The sequence below is a fragment of the Sprattus sprattus genome (assembly GCF_963457725.1).
Source record: "Sprattus sprattus genome assembly, chromosome: 2".
Lineage (NCBI taxonomy): Eukaryota > Metazoa > Chordata > Actinopteri > Clupeiformes > Clupeidae > Sprattus > Sprattus sprattus.
This window is the reverse complement of record NC_137921.1, coordinates 16197655-16217705: the sequence shown is the minus strand read 5'-3', so window position 1 is coordinate 16217705 and position 20051 is coordinate 16197655. Positions and strand designations below refer to the sequence as shown.

General features: G+C 45.8%; 1 protein-coding gene across 1 annotated transcript in view; it reads right to left on the bottom strand.

Annotated features, from left to right (window-relative positions):
• Nucleotides 1–14046, bottom strand: part of LOC308360041 (pleckstrin homology domain-containing family G member 3) — a gene marked incomplete at its 5' end in the record, with an annotated part of 33435 nt that extends 19389 nt beyond the window's left edge. The window contains 3 exons of the mRNA XM_080831790.1: nucleotides 6915–7342; nucleotides 11266–11337; nucleotides 13914–14046. Of these exons, the coding sequence (XP_080687916.1) occupies nucleotides 6915–7342; nucleotides 11266–11337; nucleotides 13914–14046 (633 nt within the window). The remainder of the gene's footprint in view (nucleotides 1–6914; nucleotides 7343–11265; nucleotides 11338–13913) is intronic.
• Between the last annotated feature and the right edge of the window lie 6005 nt (nucleotides 14047–20051).

Sequence of the window (20051 nt, the reverse complement as noted above, 5' to 3'; positions counted from 1 at the left end):
TATGGCCACCACTTGCAGCCCCCCTCTGGAACCTTCCAGCCACCTGATGGAGGTTCCAGATGCCTGCTGAGATAGTGGGACCAGTGGAGCTCTCTTCTCTATCTAATTTAACAAATTTCCATTTTCATTTCCAAGAAATGCGAACAGAATCAGACAAGCTAACACACATATCTAAACAAATACAGATAGTTTAACATGCTCATTACCTCTAAGTGGGCACACTAGAGCGAAGGCACGTGCGACACACACTCACTCACACACACACACACACTGGGACACGAGACGCCACCGTCACACTGGTCATACTGGACCGCTGGGACCCTGCTGCCAGTGTTCGGTTTCAAACCACTGCGTCTGCCTCACATGCCATTCCACTGCGGGCAGAGACCGCAAACCAGACTGGCCCCTGTAAACCAGGTTCAGCTGCTGACTTGATTTCATACTGCAGCTTAGAATATATACAAAAACACAGTCTGGATCATGACACAGTGTCCATTTCAGATGGTTTCTATACACAGAAGGCGACTGCTTAAAACAGATCTCCATATAGTGCTGGGGTGAAGTACTAAATTTAATCAGCTGCACACATCACACCATCAGCCAACAGAGCAGCAGAATTGAAAAAGAATGTGTCACGTCTCATCATGGCTACTGGATCACTCGACTGACATATGCAAATAATAAAAGCAAGAATGGAGTTCTGTTATACTCAAGTGCAGTAAGTAAAAAAGTATTTCAATCTGGGCTGCATTACCCGAGCCCGAGCATTGTTGTGCTATAATCATCAAAACTAAGAGAGAGAGAGAGAGTTCAAAATAATACTATTCTATCATTTAACCATGAAAGTAGCGTAACAATCCTTTCACTTATTCACTTATCAGGTCAGTTGTCAGAGTCTTAGCCAAGTGGGACTAAAAGTGTCTCCTGCTTTTCACCAATCCTGGTGAGAATGCAAGAATAAGACATCAGATAGATAGCCTCCATCAACTGAGTACACACAACATTCAAAAGGAGTTCAATTTCAACAGGAAAGCTACTCTATCTACCAAACAAACCATCAAAGGGTAACAAATATTTTTTGGACCAAGCCATGAATATATCCACGAACTTTGGATGCTGCCTGAGGTCATGTGATGGTGCTAATAACAATAGTAGTGTGTGTGTGTGTGTGTGTGTGTGTGTGTGTAATAGGCCCTGCCTGGAGACAGATGAAATCTGAGGAGCTGAAATTTAGGTCACGTTCACAGCTTCTTCCCATGAAGAGCCTCCATTGCTAGGGTCTCACGCTTCAGAGTTGGAAGTTGTCTGTGCGTAACCCCTGAAAACGGAAAAGTCAATACTCCCCGAGCACCCTTCCAATTACCTCACGGCCGCAGAGCTTTGTCTCCGCAACCTGGCGCCCCATTCTTTTTTTTCAGTGCTAGACTTGACGGAAGCCTTTTTTTCCGGCATACCTCCATTTTTCTTGCTTTTTTTCACGTTTCCAGAGAGTGAGCGCAGAGAATTCCAGCTTGTGCCAAACCTGCGTCCATCATTAGGAGGCTCTGGGGGCGAAGCGCCCCGACCGAGAACGAAACACAGAGCTGGCGTAACCCCAACATCCACACAGTGGACAAAAAAATATATATAGAGAGAACGTAATGAAAGCTTAAGAAGGGAAGACGGGATAAGGGGGGATAGAGAAGAACAAAAGAAGAAAGGAAATATATGGGCTAGGAGAATGTGAGGCATGCCTTTTCAGCCATGTTGTGTCTGAGTGGCGGCGACAGAGTGCCGCTTTGGAATCGGAACATTTGCTGGGGTGGCCTGGGGTTCCTCGAGTTGTCTGCCACGGTCCAAAAATGATACTAATAGCAGGTACGAATCAAAACAGGAGACGGAGGCAAGTTTTCTAAAACCTCAAATTGAGTGTTTTTGTTTTTTTGCCTCAAAGGGCAGCAAAAACATCACCATTCCCTCTTCATTGAGCTGTTTTGAATGAGCAATTATGGCAAGCAACTCAAAGTTCAGTGAGGACGTTTACCCTTACGCATTTGCATTTGAACTTACGCATTTGCATTTGTGTTTCGAACCAACAACCTTCCTCTGTGTGCTGGCACCATGTTCCATCAGTTCAACCGGAGGAGGAGGAGGAGGAGGAGGAGGAGGGACAGGGAACTGGCCAGTTGGAAGGAGAGCGTGGAACTGATATCTCGCGGGGGCTTTGCTGCATGTCTAACCTTCGCTGCTGTTGTTGTGGTTGTGGTGGCCGTGGTGGACACTGCTGGGGGAGGAAATGGCTGTTTAATTCTGGGCGGCGGGCCTGCATTTGAAATCTGTTTGATATGACAGCCTTGCCGCATACCTCTGAGATACCTCACAACAGGGCCTGTCAGGGGCTGCTCGCCCCAGATGTTTATCCGTCTGTGGCAGTATCAATATATCGGATGGGTCTCTCCGCGCGGCTTCTGGTCTGGACAAACACGCTATCAAAGCTGCACATTCCGGCGGGGTGCGTTTTTGCGTTTGATTTTTCAGGCTCATGAATCTCTCCTCGGGCCGTCAATTTTCTGGTTGGCCTGCTCGCATCATCATGAAAACACACAGCCTCATTGCAGACACAAGAAAGATTTACGATATGTCATGCTGATGTGAAATCTGCAATTTATTTACTAGGCTTGTTACATAGCTGGTTTGATATCCAACAGGGGGTTTCATCCAAAGCAACAGCCATCATTCTTCATCCATCCACCTGCCCATCACAACCTTGACATCCATCCATGGAAACTGAATCCACAGTCTTTGGTGTTGCAAACTGACGTGTTTTACCATGGCACCACTGCCCCCCTGACCCAGAAAGATATTGTATTATTCATTTTTCACCATTATTCTGGTCTAATTACACCACCAGACAGAGGAACCATGTGGGACTACGTTGATAGATCCTATGCCAATGCCCTCAAAGGGACCCCTCTTGAGACCAACTAGGCATTTCAACACCCAGACCCATAGCTCAGTGATTCAACACCTGGCTCCTGCTAACCACACACAAAGACACACACACACACACACACACACACACACACACACACACACACACACACACACACACACACACACACACACACACACACACACACACACACACACACACACACACACACACACACACACACACACACACACACACACACACACACACACACACACACACACACAATTGCTCAGGCTCAAAGGAAGCGACTGGCAGAAGGAAATGACTTCAGCTCAGCTACAGGAGAATGGGCCTTTCATTTCGCCTCTCCCTTATTAGGGCTTCAGACTATGTAGCACCACACGCTAACCACAGTGCCCAGGGAATGAGAGCTGATTCTCTGCCGGGCTGCCAAGTAACAGGGTGGGGCTGACAGCGAGGGTTCGCTAGTTCTGCCAGCGGATTTAATAACTGTGATGGTCAGTTGGCTCACTTCAAAGTTTCAGTGTAATAAAAAAAAATATATAAAATCACCTTTTGAACAATGAACAATGTAAAAGCACACAGTTGTAACAAAATTGACGGAAACATACCCGCTCACACACATTTCTGCACATAGAAAAAACAGACTTTAGCCAAATCACACTGAACTTATATAGTTTTGAGAACAAGCAATGAAATGGACACTCTTGTTTGTTAGAGACTGTAGCATCATCAGTGACTCAAACTCGGAGAGATTATTAGATTTGACCAGCAGGTCAGCAGGACGTCACAGCACCTAATGCCCTTCAGCCCTTGTTGAATACACCGGTCATTTGAGCTGCTTGTCTTTCTGGTTTCGGTGAGAGCAGACTTTGCCCTGCAGTCTTGTTGACTCTGGTGTGTAGATTCTGGAGCGAAGATAACGAATATGATTGAATGATGGGCAGATCAGGGGGGCGGGGACACCTTCACAGATCTAGATGACATCACTAGTCAACAATACATTTAAAAAAATACCCAGTTGTTTCTGAAGGTTGCACTCTTGATGACGTTTTAAAAAAGTTTAAGGATCGTTTTTCATAGCTGTGTTTTATCTAGAAATCAAAATGTGTATTTATGAAAAGGACAAGTTCTAGTTCTATACTGTATCCTTGTGTACTATTTACATAAGTGTACTATTTGATAACATTGATCGTGGGACTGAGAGATAATGCTACAACAGAACTGTTTGTACATACTTATGAATGCTGTAATATTTCACAATATTAATCCCTGTACTACTTGCACTCTCCACTTCTTTGCACTATTTGTTGTGTTTACAATTCACAGCTCCTGTATATAGCCATTCCTCCTTGTATGTACCTTCTTAGACTTCTTAGACGGTTGTGCTGTGCTGTTGTGTTGTGATGTATATTTTGTGTAAGTGTACTGAGAGCCACTTTTACCAGAGTCAAATTCCTTGTTTGTGCAAACTTACTTGGCCAATAAACGTGATTCTGATCTGATTCTGATTAAGTAAAATATATCAGCTGGATCCAAACTGTATTTTTCCTGCAGCAATTGTTGTAAGGTGCTGTACTTAAGCCAAGTAGACTGTCCGCAGACTTAAATGTTATCTAATATGAAGAGAGTGTGTTAGCGTTGGCCGATGTGTGCGTAATTGTTAGTGTTGACGTATGTGTGTCAGTGAGTGTGTGTGTGTGAGTGTGTCTGTGTGAGAAAGACAGTGTGCGAGTGTGTTGATGTGAATAACTGTATGTAATTTTCTCCTTCAGCTCTGTCCGCAGAGACGAAAACTCTTGAACTGGCAAACCATGGGTGATCCAAAATAACATGGTGTGTGAGGCAGCCTGGCAACAGCCTGGCATATGAAGAATGGCAGTGAGTGCTTTAATGAGTGCTATATCTATAAAAACAGAGTGAGCAGTGCCACCTCTGTGTGTGTGCATGTATGTGTGTGTGTGTGTGTGCGTGTGCGTGTGTGTGTGTATGTGTGTGTGTGTGTGTGTGTGTGTGTGTGTGTGTGTGTGTGTGTGTGTGTGTGTGTGTGTGTGTGTGTGTGTGTGTGTGTGTGTGTTAGCCTGGTGTTTTACTAGTTTGGTGTTAAGTGCTGACAAGAGAAATGATCACTTGCATATAAATTATGATACCAGTGTGCGTGCATGTGTGTATGTGTTTTCTGTGTGTGAGAGCGTGTGTGTGTGTGCACATGTGTGTGTGTGCGTGTTTGTTTACTTGCATTCTCAAGCAGCCTGGATCTTACACCACTGACCACAATGGTTACACAACAGGATAATCCACATGTACAGGATGTCTGAATCGAAAAGGGTTAATTATAGTGTCCAGTCTGGCTGTCCAAAGTGCTCCCAGATTTGTTATTCATTGGAGCCAACTTTACTACACATCAGTTCAACTTCAGCTTTATTATTTTCTATTTGTGGCATACATATACTGTACGTCCTAACACTCACGCACACGTTTAGTACGTTCCATAAACCTCTTGCCAGGCACACGCAACATACACACAACTAATCACTCATACTAGCCGTAGGTTCATCCATCTGGCTGTCCATCTGTCTGTATGTCAATCTCGTGTTTCTTGCTTACTATCCTCCTCCCTCAGACACGCACGCACGCACGCACGCACACACACACACACACCACTACCCCCCCCCCCCCCACACACACACACACACCCTAAGCTCACACTAATGTGATAACAGGCTTTAAAGCATGATGTTGCTAGGCTCCCCACCTTCTATTCTGACATCATTACTGGGCCACTCAATGCAGGTCGGTCCCCCCCCCATCACAAACAGAACTGGATCTCCAACCCGTCCCAACCTGGTCCACACTCCATCATACTCATCAGAATGGCCAAACATGGGGAACCATGGGCACAAGGCTCTAGACTTGTCAGTGGTCTCGCTAAAAAGGAAGTTCTTATCTAGGAGGAAACAGGCCCTTGTGAGATAAACTGGACACACTACCGCAAGTCGAAAGGGAACAGTCACGCTGAATTTGGTCCGGTCCCAAATGGTGGACTTACAGTTTTTGCTACTGTGCATGATGAGAAATTGGTTATTCATGCAGGTAAAAAAGGTGAACATAGAACATAAACGTAAAGATTCATCATCCATTCATCATCTATAATTGTTGAGCAATTGCACATGCAATATCCTGGCAAAAAAAAAACAAGATTCAGAAACGTAACTGTTGAGTGAGACAGCTACAAGACCTAGGGCACAATGTGGGATTGGGAAATCAGGTCTTGCTCAAGCACGCAGGAGGTACTGTACACAAATCACCCTCAGGTTACTGGACAAGGGCTCTACCTCCCCAGCCAAGACCAATCAATCAAAACATTTCTATTGTGAAACACCACATCTGAATAAAGACATTCTCCTACGGTACAACAACCTGCACTTCTTTTATGAGCTAATGCTTTAATATAAGCCACAACTGTGTGTGTGTGTGTGTGTTGACTCGGCGGCTTTGAGTGCCAAGCTCCGGGTCAGAGGTTGGTGTCTAGAGGGGGGGATTACCTGTGGTCTACTGCCTCCTCCCTCCTCCTGCCCTTTCCTCCCCCATCCCCACCCTCAAGGGTGGGCTAGGGGTGCCAAGGACATGCGTGATCTACCAGCGAGGGGGTGGAGAGGTAAACCACCGGTCAAGTGAGACCAATCCTCAGCTTTGTCCTCAGGCGAACCCGCTTAGAACCCCTGACTGACACAGCACACACACTATATGCAAACACACATGACCAGATCTCAAGTTCTACATGAGAAGCTGTCAACGATAACAAAACCTTGTTTTCTCAGGGGCTTAAGAAGGTCGAGCTGGGCCCACAGTGATGATCTTAGACCACATCTCTGGGTTAATATAGTTTAGAGGTTGGGGCCTTAGTGAGCGTGTGTGGGATGCCTTCAGAATGGGCGGCAACTACTGAGACTTAAGGTCACCGTGGCAACCCACTCACCTCCACGATGCTGCGGAGGTCCCTCACATACATGCGCTCCGTCTCGATGATCTCCATGATGACGCGGTCCAGGTACGTGAGCTTGGGATTGGGCGCCATGGCTTTGGCGGCGAACGGCGAGAGCGGTGTTGGCTGATGATGGCCGTGACCTACTCCTCCTTCGGTGGTTTCCGAGGCAACCGCGTTGTTGTTGTTACACTGCTGCTGGGCTTGGGGCGGGTCCGGGGGGCAGAGGTCGAGGTCCACGTCCGGCGGGGCGCTGCCGCAGTGCGGGCTGTCGTCGCGGGAGGAGCCTGAGGAGCCGGATGAGAGCGTGGACACCAGGCTCACCGGTCGCTGCCCCACGCCCACCTCGCCGCAGTCCGACAGCGTCGCTGTGGACGAGCGCTCATTGCTGCCGACCGAAGCCGTGGACAGCCGAGGCGACTCTATAAGCGAGAGAGAGAGAGAGGAAGAGAAAGGGAATTAGAGAGGATAAAAGGATAGGGAGAGAGAGAGGGAAAGAGAAGGACATAAATTGAAAGATAGAGAGGGGGAGAAAGAAAGAGAAGAGAAATAGAGAGGCGATCAGGAGAGAGAGAGGCAATGTGGAGAAAGGGAGAGGCGGAGAGAAAAAAAAAGAGAGGGAGAGAATGTAATATGTATCTCATCATTCAACATGAAACTGACTGTATTAGAAAAGTCCACCGCTCATCTGGGTAGGGCACAATCAGTGATGTAAGAATAATCACAGCCATGTCACATCATATCCAGGTCTGCTCCTATGCACTCCGCATACCGCACACTTAACTTGTCTCTCCGAATAAACCCTGGAATGGCATACCCTGCCAGAGTGTAATTGCTGGGCCCTTTTTTCATGCCATTGTCTGGTTTAATCGTATGCTGGAAGACAAAAGGCAGGATCGCGCAGCACAATGGCCTTTCTTCTTAAGTAAGTTGGTCTACAAAAAACAGCAAGTAGTACACATTTTCCAAGGAATGTTGATCTGTTTTGCTCTCAAGCTCTCTGTGTCAATGTTTATTCCATTCACCAATATATATATATATATATATATTTAGATTTAGATTTAGGTTTTATAAGTGGATGTGCTGGTGTTTGTAACAAGATGAAGGTTTACCACTGTGGTTCCTTTCAAAGCAAAGTTTACTTGTGTATTCTGTGACATCATAAAACTAAAGCCTGGGAGAGATGTGATGAGATCATTAATAGCATGCATCACCACAAAGCTCAGCTACTAATCCAGAGAGCGTTGTGAGTTTCCTGGAGACAGAACAAAAAACAAGTATGTCTCGTCTGAAGCAGGTCTTTCCGGATTTTGTGTGGCTGGATGATCGAGATGGTCTCTCAGTAAACAACTCGATCCTGACACATCCCACCTAGAAGAAGAAACACTTGCACGCACACCTTGCCTCTATTGGGCACTTTGCTGTACGTGACTTCAAATTTGTCCCTTTAGCCTAATGCTCACCCACTGGCAATACCTTCAGTAGTCTTTCCCATCAGGAAGTTCAGGGCCAACGTGTTCTGACACTGAAACAAGATCACACCCTATTAAACATGCCTGGACTAAGTTGGGATAAATGGTAAAGCAATCAGATACACCCCCCCACTTACAGCAAGGGCGCACGCTGCGCCTTGACTATGGCGCTGACTGGGCTCATGCCGAGAAACCGACCGCAGCACCAAAACAGCCGAGTAGGATTTGGCATGTGATTTAATCCAAATATGCAAAAAACAGCATGCTTCGTGCGTATGATTGACAGCTCTGCCATGATGTCTTGTGTCTATTGTTAGAGGGAGTTCTTTGTTGGGGATGATAGCCATGTCCTCACACAAACCATTTCATTCAGAGAACAAAACCCTATTCTTAAAAGGAACAATAAAGTGTAGACTTAATGTGAGATTCATATTACATACACGGTATGTAAACAGAGATGCACATAGCAACCAGGGATAGGGTAGTCGGCTGTTGTTATGTACTCATTATATCTCCTCAGGACGTTCTTTTCCAAATATCTCTGAAATGACTTTTAAAAGCTCCCTGCATGACTTGGTTGACATAACTCCAGATGATGGGTACTGGGAAATCGTTCCCATGTTATCTAACAATTACATAATCACATTATGGCCTTTGCGGTGTCAAAGCTTGTTTTTATGAAACGCAATGACAATGAGACAAAGAGAGAAAGGATTCAAACTATTATGTGTGTATGTTTGTGTGTGTTTGTGTGTTTATGTGTGTGTGTGTGTGTGTGTGGTATTATGTATATCTTCTGGACTTAAAATCTCCTAAACTGCTGGACACACGCACGTCTGTAAGCACAGCATTAGCCCAGGAAAACAGGATTAGTGGGGAGCATGACAGCAGAGCAGAGGGGCCTTCTACTGCCACACACTAAACATCTGCACACACACACCACACACACACACACACACACACACACACACACACACACACACACACACACACACACACACACACACACACACACACACACAATGGGTCAGTACTGAGAACAGGAATGAAACAGTCGACCACCACAGAGGAGGAAGCATGGGGAGGGATGCAACCACGCACAAAGTCACAAGGGATCCCACAGACACCCATCTTTCACAAACAAACAAACAAACAAACAAACAAACAAACACACTCACTGTTCATAAACACACTTCACCAACACCACTCATTCACACTGCCTACACACTTACTGTTTATCAAAACAGTACACACACACACACGGCACCTATTCATATGAACACTGCTCACAAAACCCTGTCTACACACTTACTGTTTATCAACACAGTACACACACACACGCCACCTATTCATATGAACACTGCTCACAAAACCCTGTCTACACACTGACTGTTCACACACGTAGTCTACAACACTTGGTGTTCATTAAATCAAACACTAGTTACTGTTGACAAACAGAATTTTGCACTCTTACTGCGTGTGTGTTTGTGTACTGCGCTGCATTCTCTCATAAATGAGGCTCATTAGGCCAGTTGAAGTCACTTCTAGGGGATAGGGGTAAAATTACATGCTAACCTTTACAGTTACATATATACATACATTCAGCAACACAAACTATAACTATAACCTGGAAACAAGCACTCCATATATAGAGACCACATAGTGCCAGAGCAGTATAGGGGGCAGCGTTCCATCATTAGACACTGGGAATGAGAGCGTAACACCACAGGCCTCTGGGTGCCACCTTATTACAGAGCAGACAGGCACCGGCGTGTCTTACCAGGGCTCGTCCTAGCAGGGCTGTCATTAGGAGAGGGTGTGTCCCCCCCACCCCAACCCACCCCCAGGAGGGCAAAGTTATGCGGGCATCAACATTATGCCATCACACCCCTCACGGCTGAGCATGTGGCAGCTAGCCTCTGTGTTCACACCAAGGTGATGCAATGAGTTATGGTGAAAGTTATTCTCTTATGAGGTTTTTATACGGAAATAAAATGGCGCTACGAGTTCATTATTTTGTGGCGTCCCATTTTCTAAGCGGCCACAAAGGCCTGACTTGGTGCATTTCGCTGTCAGCGATGTGATTGCATTTTTCAGGCTGACCAAAACACAACACTTAAAGCCATGACTGGTGCCAAACAAACAATCATAAGGCTCGTCATTGGCTCTCTATGTCTGCCCCCCTCCCACACAAACACACACACATACACTCACACATAAACAAACACACACACAATGGGTTCCATAAATCAAACACAATGTGAAGGAATTCAGTGGAAGCCTTCTCTGTCTGCCTCTGGAGACAGAAGTCAGAAGCTCAGAAGATGTGGGAGACGTGTGAAACTAGTTCCCAGCAGACAATAAGACTACTACACCCAATAGCGACACATCTCTCAGGCATAAATGAAGGCTTACAGTATGAAACTGGTCCGCATATAACACACTCATGAAAAGGCTGAGAGAGTGTCGGCTGTGAGGTCTCTGAGCTGGGATTGGCTCCCACATTTGGAGGAATCCAGAGGAGGGGGATCCAAGTAGCTCTTGGGTGTTCAGTGTTCAGCAGTGTCCCTTTCCTTGTACGTTTGGTGTTTAATCATCCGAACATGCAGTGATCATGCATTCACTGTGATCATCCATTTGAAATGATTGGTGCGTACATGTTAGTGTGTGTGTGTGTGTGTGTGTTTGTAAGTGTGTGTGTGTGTGTGTGTGTGTACATGTCACCGTGCACATTTCTGCCTCAAGCGAATCATTGCGCATGACATCGATTTTGAAGATTGCTATGATATAATTGGAGTGATCAGGGGAGAAAGTGAATTTGTCAATGGGGCGCATGATTTGCACACGTTCAGCCGATCGTCACGGTAACATACCCACTAGGCAGGTGTGTGCTGGTTTCAGATCTTTGACTCTGCACAGAACCGAGCTGGTTATTCTGATTCCATCTAACAACAGAAAACCACAGAAGACAGTCAGTTGTTTATCATGACTCAATAAGCAGTGTCCATTTGTTGTCCATGTCCATTATCCATGTCTGTTTGTAAAGAGAAAAAAATTGGCTTGTAATGAGAATGTGACAATGACGTACATGAACCGATCCAGTATCTGAACTAGTCTGAATCACCAACATGACTCCATTGTAATGAACTTGAGACATTGTTTTGGCCAGGCAACAAACCCAGAGTGGAAAAGAAAAAACAGGATCTATGTGAACACTCCGCTATGGCCACAGTTTATTAAATACATGTTCCCAGCCCTGCACTACCACAAAAGAAGGGAGATTTTTCTCTTTATCTTATGGCTTGTAAAAACAGCGTTTCAAGGTCCGTGGAACAGAAAGGGGGGGGTTAAGGTAAGGAATCCAGTAGTTTGTAGGACAACAGCCCCCCCCGCCCCCCCCCACCCTCCTGCTCCTTTTCCTCGTCTTGAAATCCGTCTCCCTTAACCCACTTCCCCCTCCTTCTCGCTGAAATCCCCCAGGGTGCATTTCAAAAGAAAACATTTTCAAACCGGGCCGGCATCTCCCGTCAGCCCTTCCCCTGGGTGCGTACGCTGGACTTCAACCTCTAGAGCAGTTGGCGGGATGCACAAATCTGACACACAGGCACAAACCCACATGTATATACACACACAGTGACACATACACATGTACTGCATGTACTTACAATATATTTCAAATAGACAACATTTATACGCTTACAGATACACACATACACAGTCGAACTTCACGCTTGTCCACATTTTATATGGGACTTTTAAGTGTTACCTGGCAACACAATCTACAAAAGCAAATAACGGTACAAATCCTAGCTGGTTCTTGGCACCTCAGTGCCCCCACCCTTCCCTGAGACTCTGCATACAGACATGCCTCTAGAGACCCAGCATTAACCCACATTAAATACAGCTCTCCCCTGCTGAGACATCTTTCCACCCTGGGAAAGGCCTCCCTTCTGGGGGAGACCTAGAGACTCCTCTCACGTCTCCTGTGTTCAGCCAAAATGGAGCTCCGCTCTGGCCCGCAACCCCACTGCACACACACCAGGCCATGGCTGTAAACGACGATTATGATGCGAATAAATCACTGTTTGCCCAGACAGCACAGATGAAACGGATGACTTTTTATAGTAGAGGACCACATGTGGTTGGATGCATGCACTAATGTTCAGTCACCATGGTGCCCACTGCAGCCCCCCCCCCCCCCCCCCATACGCACCCCCCAACCCACTCCACTTAACAGAGCTGATGTTCCTCTGATGTTTAAAGCCCATGTTTACACACCAGGCTGGGGTTTAGTAAGACAAACGTTTGGCCTCCATCAGCTGTGCACGCTGAATCCCAGACACATAAGCCACATTTGAGTGACTGCACTCAGCAGCTACAGCTGTAAACCTCCATTTGAGAAACCCAAGTGGCTGTGGAGAACCTCCGTGACTGAAGCAGAAACCGGTGGAGTTAAATCACAATGAGGGGTGAGCGACAGTGTACCTCTACTGTATCCTCCATTACTGCTGCTTAATAACCAAGATCAATGGAACAAAGAATGCCATATTCACAGAGTTAGCCCAGCGAGAGTCTCGAAAAGGCTCCAATTTTGCAACTTCAGTGTGGACCTTGTTGGGAATTTATTACCACAGGATTATTGCACGAGAACGTCCTTTTTCTCAATCGGTCATTCTGAGAGTGAGGACACTTACTCATGTTAAAGAGAACACTCTGAGCTCAGCTGACAGTGCTCAGTGACTAACCTGTGACTCAGCAGGGTGAGTATGGCCACAGGTGTGGTGCAGAGCCAAAATGGAGAGTTGCTTTTATTCTCTCTCTCTCTCTCTCTCTCTCTCTGACTAAGCTTCAGCCCCTAGAGCAAATGTTTACACAGAGCTTCCTTCTTCCTCCCTCATGATCATGTCAAAAAGTACTTCCAATCATGACCTCCTGGAGCGTGGGAGAAATACATTTGGTTTTCAAATCAAAATCATTTTTGCCTTGAAAAGAAAAGGCTGAAGTGATCCTACATCTCAGAGCCCACATCCGTTTTCCTTCAATGAATGAACACAGCAGAAGGGATACCTGAGTGGGTAACAGCATTCCCCAGTCTCCCACCTTACCCCCCTCCTCTCTCTCTCTTTCCCTCTGTCTCCTTCCACCCCTCCATCTCTCCATATCTCTCTCTCTCATTCATCCAAAACTCCTGAAGGTGGAAGCTGTAGCCTTGCTTACCACATCAGAGGAGATACACACACCCACCTGCTCCGGAGAATGGTGAGTCAATCCATTCATCTAAAACCCCAAAGAGACGCAGCTGATCCCCTTCTCTCCCTCCCTCCATCATCCTCTCTCTCTCTCTCTCTCTCTCTCTCTCTCTCTCTCTCTCTCTCTCTCACTCTCTCACTCTCTCACTCTCTCACTCTCTCACTCTCTCACTCTCTCACTCTCTCACTCTCTCACTCTCTCACTCTCTCACTCTCTCACTCTCTCACTCTCTCTCTCTCTCTCTCTCTCTCTCTCACTCTCTCCCTCTCACCCAGCAGTCGGGACATCCTGCGGTTGATCTGGAGCCCACGTTCCTCCCAGAGGGCCCTCATTGCAAACACCTCCAGTCCGGGCCGAAAGACCGCTCCCCAACCCCGCTCCTTACTGCCACGGAGGGAGCCCATAGCTCATCCGATCACCTATAGTCCTCTGATCCAACTGAGATCCTGATCAATCAATCAATCCACAGGTTGGATCCAGCAGCTCCACAAAGTATAGAAGTTCTCTGCATGAATCAATACCTACATATTCACACACACACACACACACACACACACACACACACACTGGCTGAGAGGGCAAGTGAGCCGTTGGCTGCTCCTGTCCCCACCCCGCCTCACACAAGCACGTGTAAACACAGGAGCACGCCCCCTTTTATCAGGAAGGAGATAAAAAAAAAATTAAAGGCAGAAGGAGGAAGACAGAAAAGGCTCTTCCAGTCCAAGTATGATCATAAGATTGTCTCTATTCGTCACTGTTGGACAATATCTTAATCAACACTCCCTTTTGCCCCTCCTTTCCTCTATTTATAACTGAATGGCTCTGCCCTCCTCTCTGTCTTTTTTATCACTTGTTCCAAGGGCAGAGGTAGCCCAGAGACTGCTGATCCAGAGGAACAGGGGGAGTAGAGGTATGTGTTCACAACAATGGCACTTTCTACTGGCCAACGTGAACTTACTACATCATGTACGGTTCACTGCTCCTCAGAGCAAAGGACGCTTAATATCGTACTGTCAATCATTCCACAGTAATGATCCTGTGAGGTTATTAAGTATTGGGTTACCTAACATAATCAGTCATGTTTAATATCACTTGTGCGTAATGGTAGGCCTCTACAGATTTCCTTGGCCTTTACCGTTTGGCATTTACACTCTGCTGAATATCCCTAATACCATTTTAATGACAAGAAACTAGTGTTACAGCCAAAATGGCTGCTTAAAAAAAAAATAAAAAAAAACACACTGAGTGCTTCTTCTAAAGCATGTCAGACTCTTAGAGTATTCATACAGACGGACTGAAATGTCAGCCCCTCAGTAGAGCTACTGATGTGTGTCCATGGTGATCTTTATGGACAAGAATTGTGGGCACATTTCACATCAAAGGCTAACTGAGCAGGCATGCTAACCTTTCCTCAAGGCGCCAGCTGGTTTGAAGCCCACTGGCACCACTCACCTATGCATGCCTTTGAACCTGTCTGGGGCGGGGGGTCGGAAGGACAGAGAAGGCTTCTGGGCTGCGTGGGTGACTGGGAAGGTCACGGAAGCATAAAGGGTCACTGCGGGATCACTGTGGAGTCGCACAGCACACTGTGGCACTATAGAGCCGGTCTACCCCCTAGATCCAGAGCAGTGTGGTAGACCTCAACACTTCACTACTGATCAAAAAACTGGTTCTGGTTTTTTCTTCCTCTTTTTTTTTTGGGAAACTTTATGACGAGCTGTTGCTGTTTGAATACTGCAATTTGTAAAACTAAAGCCTCAGGTTAGGTTGATTTAGAGCCCCTGCCCACTTATGGCGGTCCTGACTACTTGGAATCAACAATCCTTAATGCCCACAATGACCTTAGTGAAGTACATTTCAGCAGTGTGAATATGAATCGAATACTGGTTCACTCTGTGTTCATGGATAAGCGACACTTTTATCACTCACTCCCAGCAACTGCACAAGGACGGCAATAAAACAGAAAGCTGTTATTGCAGTTTTAAACAATGCAACACTGAACACAGCAAGCTGATTGGCCAAATGTTACAAACTGGTCATCATTGTTACATTAATCTGTTGAAGGCTTTTTCACATTTTGCTCTTTCAGTTTAGTATTCCTTCGCTGGTCTGAAATCAGATGGAGGCACATGGGCAGAATCCAAGCTGCTGTTGCTGGTCCACCCAGGACAGTGCACCGGTCACCGCTCATATGTACTTATACTGTTGGCCATCCCATTGGGCTTTTAGGAAATATCCGAGTGTATGGAAATTAACACAGATTCAATTTGGATATCATTAAATTAACATTAATCGAAAAAGAAAACATCCTTTCTACATGCAACTTTCCATAATGGAATCCCAAGGTGGCTGAGCATGTCATCTTTTAAAAACTAAGAGAAAATCTGAGAAAAAAACAGACAGAATTCCTACCGGAGTGGAACGAGTGGCCACTGCAAAAGAATCCACTTATCCCGTGGAAATCCAGGATATTTTTTGGCATGCATAATCCCGGGTGGTGGTATAAAACGCCTCCAAAGACATATTGAAGCAGATGTGCTCTTATTGGACTGGTAATTGGGTTGGCTCAGAGGGGGTGGAACAGGATTACAGCCTCAGATGGTGCGGGAGTGAGGCGTGCAGATTACGCCCGTTAGCCATTACCCCGCCGAATGGGCTGGGGTGAGTGTTTACTGTGCACTTGGGCAACCCGGGGTAAACAAAAGCCAGGCACTTCAGAGAGAAACACGCATGGGGGCAAGTGAGGTCAGGGCAAGTAAACAACTGTGTAATGACACGTTGCTTCACAGACAGACACACACACACACACACACACATCAGACACAAATCAAAATCACAGACACATACACACACACACACATCTGATACAAATCAAATCACAGACACACACAAACACACAACCCCCACCAAAACCACTACCATCACATGTAGCTGTTTTTTATTTTAAGGAATGGGGTAACAGTTTCCTAACTTGCCCTTGGAAAACCGTTTTACTTAATGGTTTTTTAATTAATTGCTGATACAAGGCATGTGAAACATCTAAAGAGGGCTTGATAACTGAATCACAGGGATCATCTAAAGACTGACGCAGTCCTGGGAACCCATGTAGTTTGCCTGAGAACAATTCCCCCATTGACTCAATGGGGTAGAGATAAATGTCAACAATTAGCAAAAATTACAGCCTATGAAATATTAGGATAGATTAATGAGAACCCTGGGAACTGACTTAAGTGTCAGAATAGAAGTTAAAAGGACAGTCTTTATAGGGGAGAACAAGAAGGCCTCTACTCTGAGAGCGCCCACATCATTCAGATAACATTTCACTTGGTCGTGTAGATGAACCTGGTGAATACATGCTTTAGAGGTAGAGCACATGTCTGGTACAGCATTTGTAATGCTAATCTAATGTTCTGGAATGCTGTGAGTCAAATGCCGGAATGTCGCTGTGTAATGTGTGTGGTCAGCAGGCCTATGCATTACATGACAGGATTAGATGTCCCTAAAGAATAAAGTGGAGATCAGCCAAAAAGACACTCAAAGCCACATTCTGGAGGTGTCATCTTCCATATACTATCCTTCCTCTCTTAGAGAATCAGTGGATCAGGAGAGATGACAAAAACATTCCTTTGGTGTGGTTTTTGGCTAACGCTGAACACCATGGCATGTTTATATGTTTGGGAGAGGGAGGGTGGATGGGTGTACAGGTCAGGGATTAAATGAGATTAACTTTTTTACACCCAACCTCATGGAATATTTTATTAATCCTAGACTGGAGGGGGAGGGGGGGGGGGCAAAAGACTGCATTCCAAGCCAATTGCATCAAACTCTCTTACTGTAGCTTTTAATTCTTGGAATGCCTGGTATGAGGCGGAGGAGCCAGAATGAAGTCTGCCGCCTCAGAGAGACCCCAGACTTCCTGCCTTCTCAACCCCTCCCCTGCTGTCCTTCCTCTTACCCCGTCATGCTTCTCCTTCCTCCTCCTCCTCACCAGCCCCTTTGCTGCCAATCATACCCCTACCCCTTTAACAAACTCACGCTGCTTCAAGTAAGCTGTTGCCGCTACCGTTTTTCTTGTCCCAGACCAGTGTTTCAGTAATTGCCGGACTTTGTCCGGGAAAAAAATGAAATGTCCGAAAATATTTGATCTCACCGGTCTAATTGTCCAAATTGGAATTGCTTTAAAAATCCCGTCCCTCAAACACAATCAGAATTTGAGAATAACCCTAATATTAAGGCCAAAGCAGAGTAGCCTCAAAAGCTTTTTTCAGAGGCCAAACCCAACTGATGAGGGTGAACCGTCTGATGAGGATGAACCTGTAATACCTGAAGCCATAGATGTTCGGAAAGCTCCACCAGAGAAAAGGCTGAAGTATTGGGCGTTTAGGTTGGAATGGAATGACAATTTCCTTTGGCTAAGATGCAAGGCAGTAATAGATATTTGACCGGCTTATCATTAAAATGTCCAGAAAATGAAAACTCTGCCCGGTTACTTTGACCGGCAACATTTTTTTTATAGCGGAACCTCTGCCCCAGACACCCTTGCGATAAATGCAGTTCATCCCTCTAAGGAGCTAAATATCTCTGACAAGCAAGAGAGCCATGACTACTGGCCTTGGGAATGAGGCCCAAACACTGAAGCTCCACTGGGACACAGAGAGCTTGCACCACCAAGGTCATCATGGGTTCCATTACCGGTGCGCCCACACACCTGTAATATTCACCCCTTCTCTGTTCGGCCAGATTGATAATGTAGATGTAAACTACAGTTCCTCCTCTACCCATAACCCCCAGCTCTTACTCACCATCCCCATCTCTTCCCCTCTGTGGTCCAGGCCATGGTCACTGTCTCTCTTTTCTATCGCCAGAACCCAGCGGGCAGAGGCAGTATGAAGTCCCCACAACTGGCAGAACAGAACATATGGTAACATTCTGGGCACTCTTACATTCAGATGTGTTTCCAGAAGCTGACCGATTTCTTTTTTTTTTAGCAAGAATGTTTTATGGACAACACTAAATATATTTCATACATGCTGCAGATGCCAAGGCCCGTTTACCTTACATTAACATGTTATCATGAGAAATGGAGTGACTCGTTTTAGAAGCTGAATAAATCTTCTTGAGATTCATGTGATCATATCTTCCCGTGATGGATGGCTTTAATAACCATCCAGGCGTCGCACACAACAGAAACCACAGAGCTGCCCAGTCATTTGACCAAAAGCCCAACACTAAATCTTTACTAATATGGTAGAAGGAGAGAAAGGGAGTGATAGAGAGAGAGAGAGTGAGAGAGAAAGAAAGAGAGAGAAAGAAAGGAAGAGAGAGAGAGAGCAATAGAGAGACAGGGAGAGAGAGAAAAAAAAGAGAGAGCGAGTGTTATAGTTAGACAAACATAAGAAGGATGGAATGCGAGTCTATTCAAGTACTTGACCATGTAAATCTGATTTATACACCACTTTTATAAACTAACACACACAAGTTTTTATATTGAGGAGCAAGGCTGACAGTATGGCAGAACTGGGAATTCAGGCAGGCTTAGCTCTCCCCACTAACGGATTTAGGCACACTGCTTTAAGGCCGAGATGATCACAGGCTATAAACCCAACCACAAATATATCACAACAGAGGACAGGGTGATCTACCATCCACTGCCAAGGTGAAATGAGCTCTATGGTAGCTTGTCCTCACCCAGTGGCTGAAGGGATACTGGAGGAGGATGAGAACTTTACAGGTACACCTCAGCATGCCACCTGAAATGTGTTTGATGGCTGATCCTCAGCTCATCTGCTGAGTTGTGATTACAGGTATACCTGCTTCTGTCTGTGTGTCTGTGTGTCTGTGTGTCTGTGTGTCTGTGTGTCTGTGTGTCTGTGTGTCTGTGTGTCTGTGTGTCTGTGTGTCTGTGTGTCTGTGTGTCTGTGTGTAAGAGATAGTTGCATGTGTTGTGTGTGTGTGTGTGTGTGTGTGTGTGTGTGTGTGTGTGTGTGTGTGTGTAGGCTGAAGGATTTTCCCTGCATGTCGGCTGTGAGCAGTGTCATGATAGATAGAGGGATAACAGACTGCATTGGGCATTCTTATGCAATGCAAACTAATCACAAATATAAATCGCATTCATCTCTTCGGATGTGTCATAACAGTTTCTCCGAGGTGGTAAAGGCCTTTTTTAGGCTGAAGAAGAAGCTGCTGGGATCCCAATCTGATTTGTGACTTGTGTGTGTGTCTGCGTCTGTGTCTGCATGTGGGTGTGTTTGTGAAGACATGTTATGATACACAAATACAATATTACCTTTTACCCTCTTCTGCCTCAGAGCTGAAGAGAACCTTCAGACAACATGGGTTTAGTCATTACGTGTCTTGAAAGGCATGAAGAACAATGTCAAACATAGAAGTCTGAAGTACAGCATACATA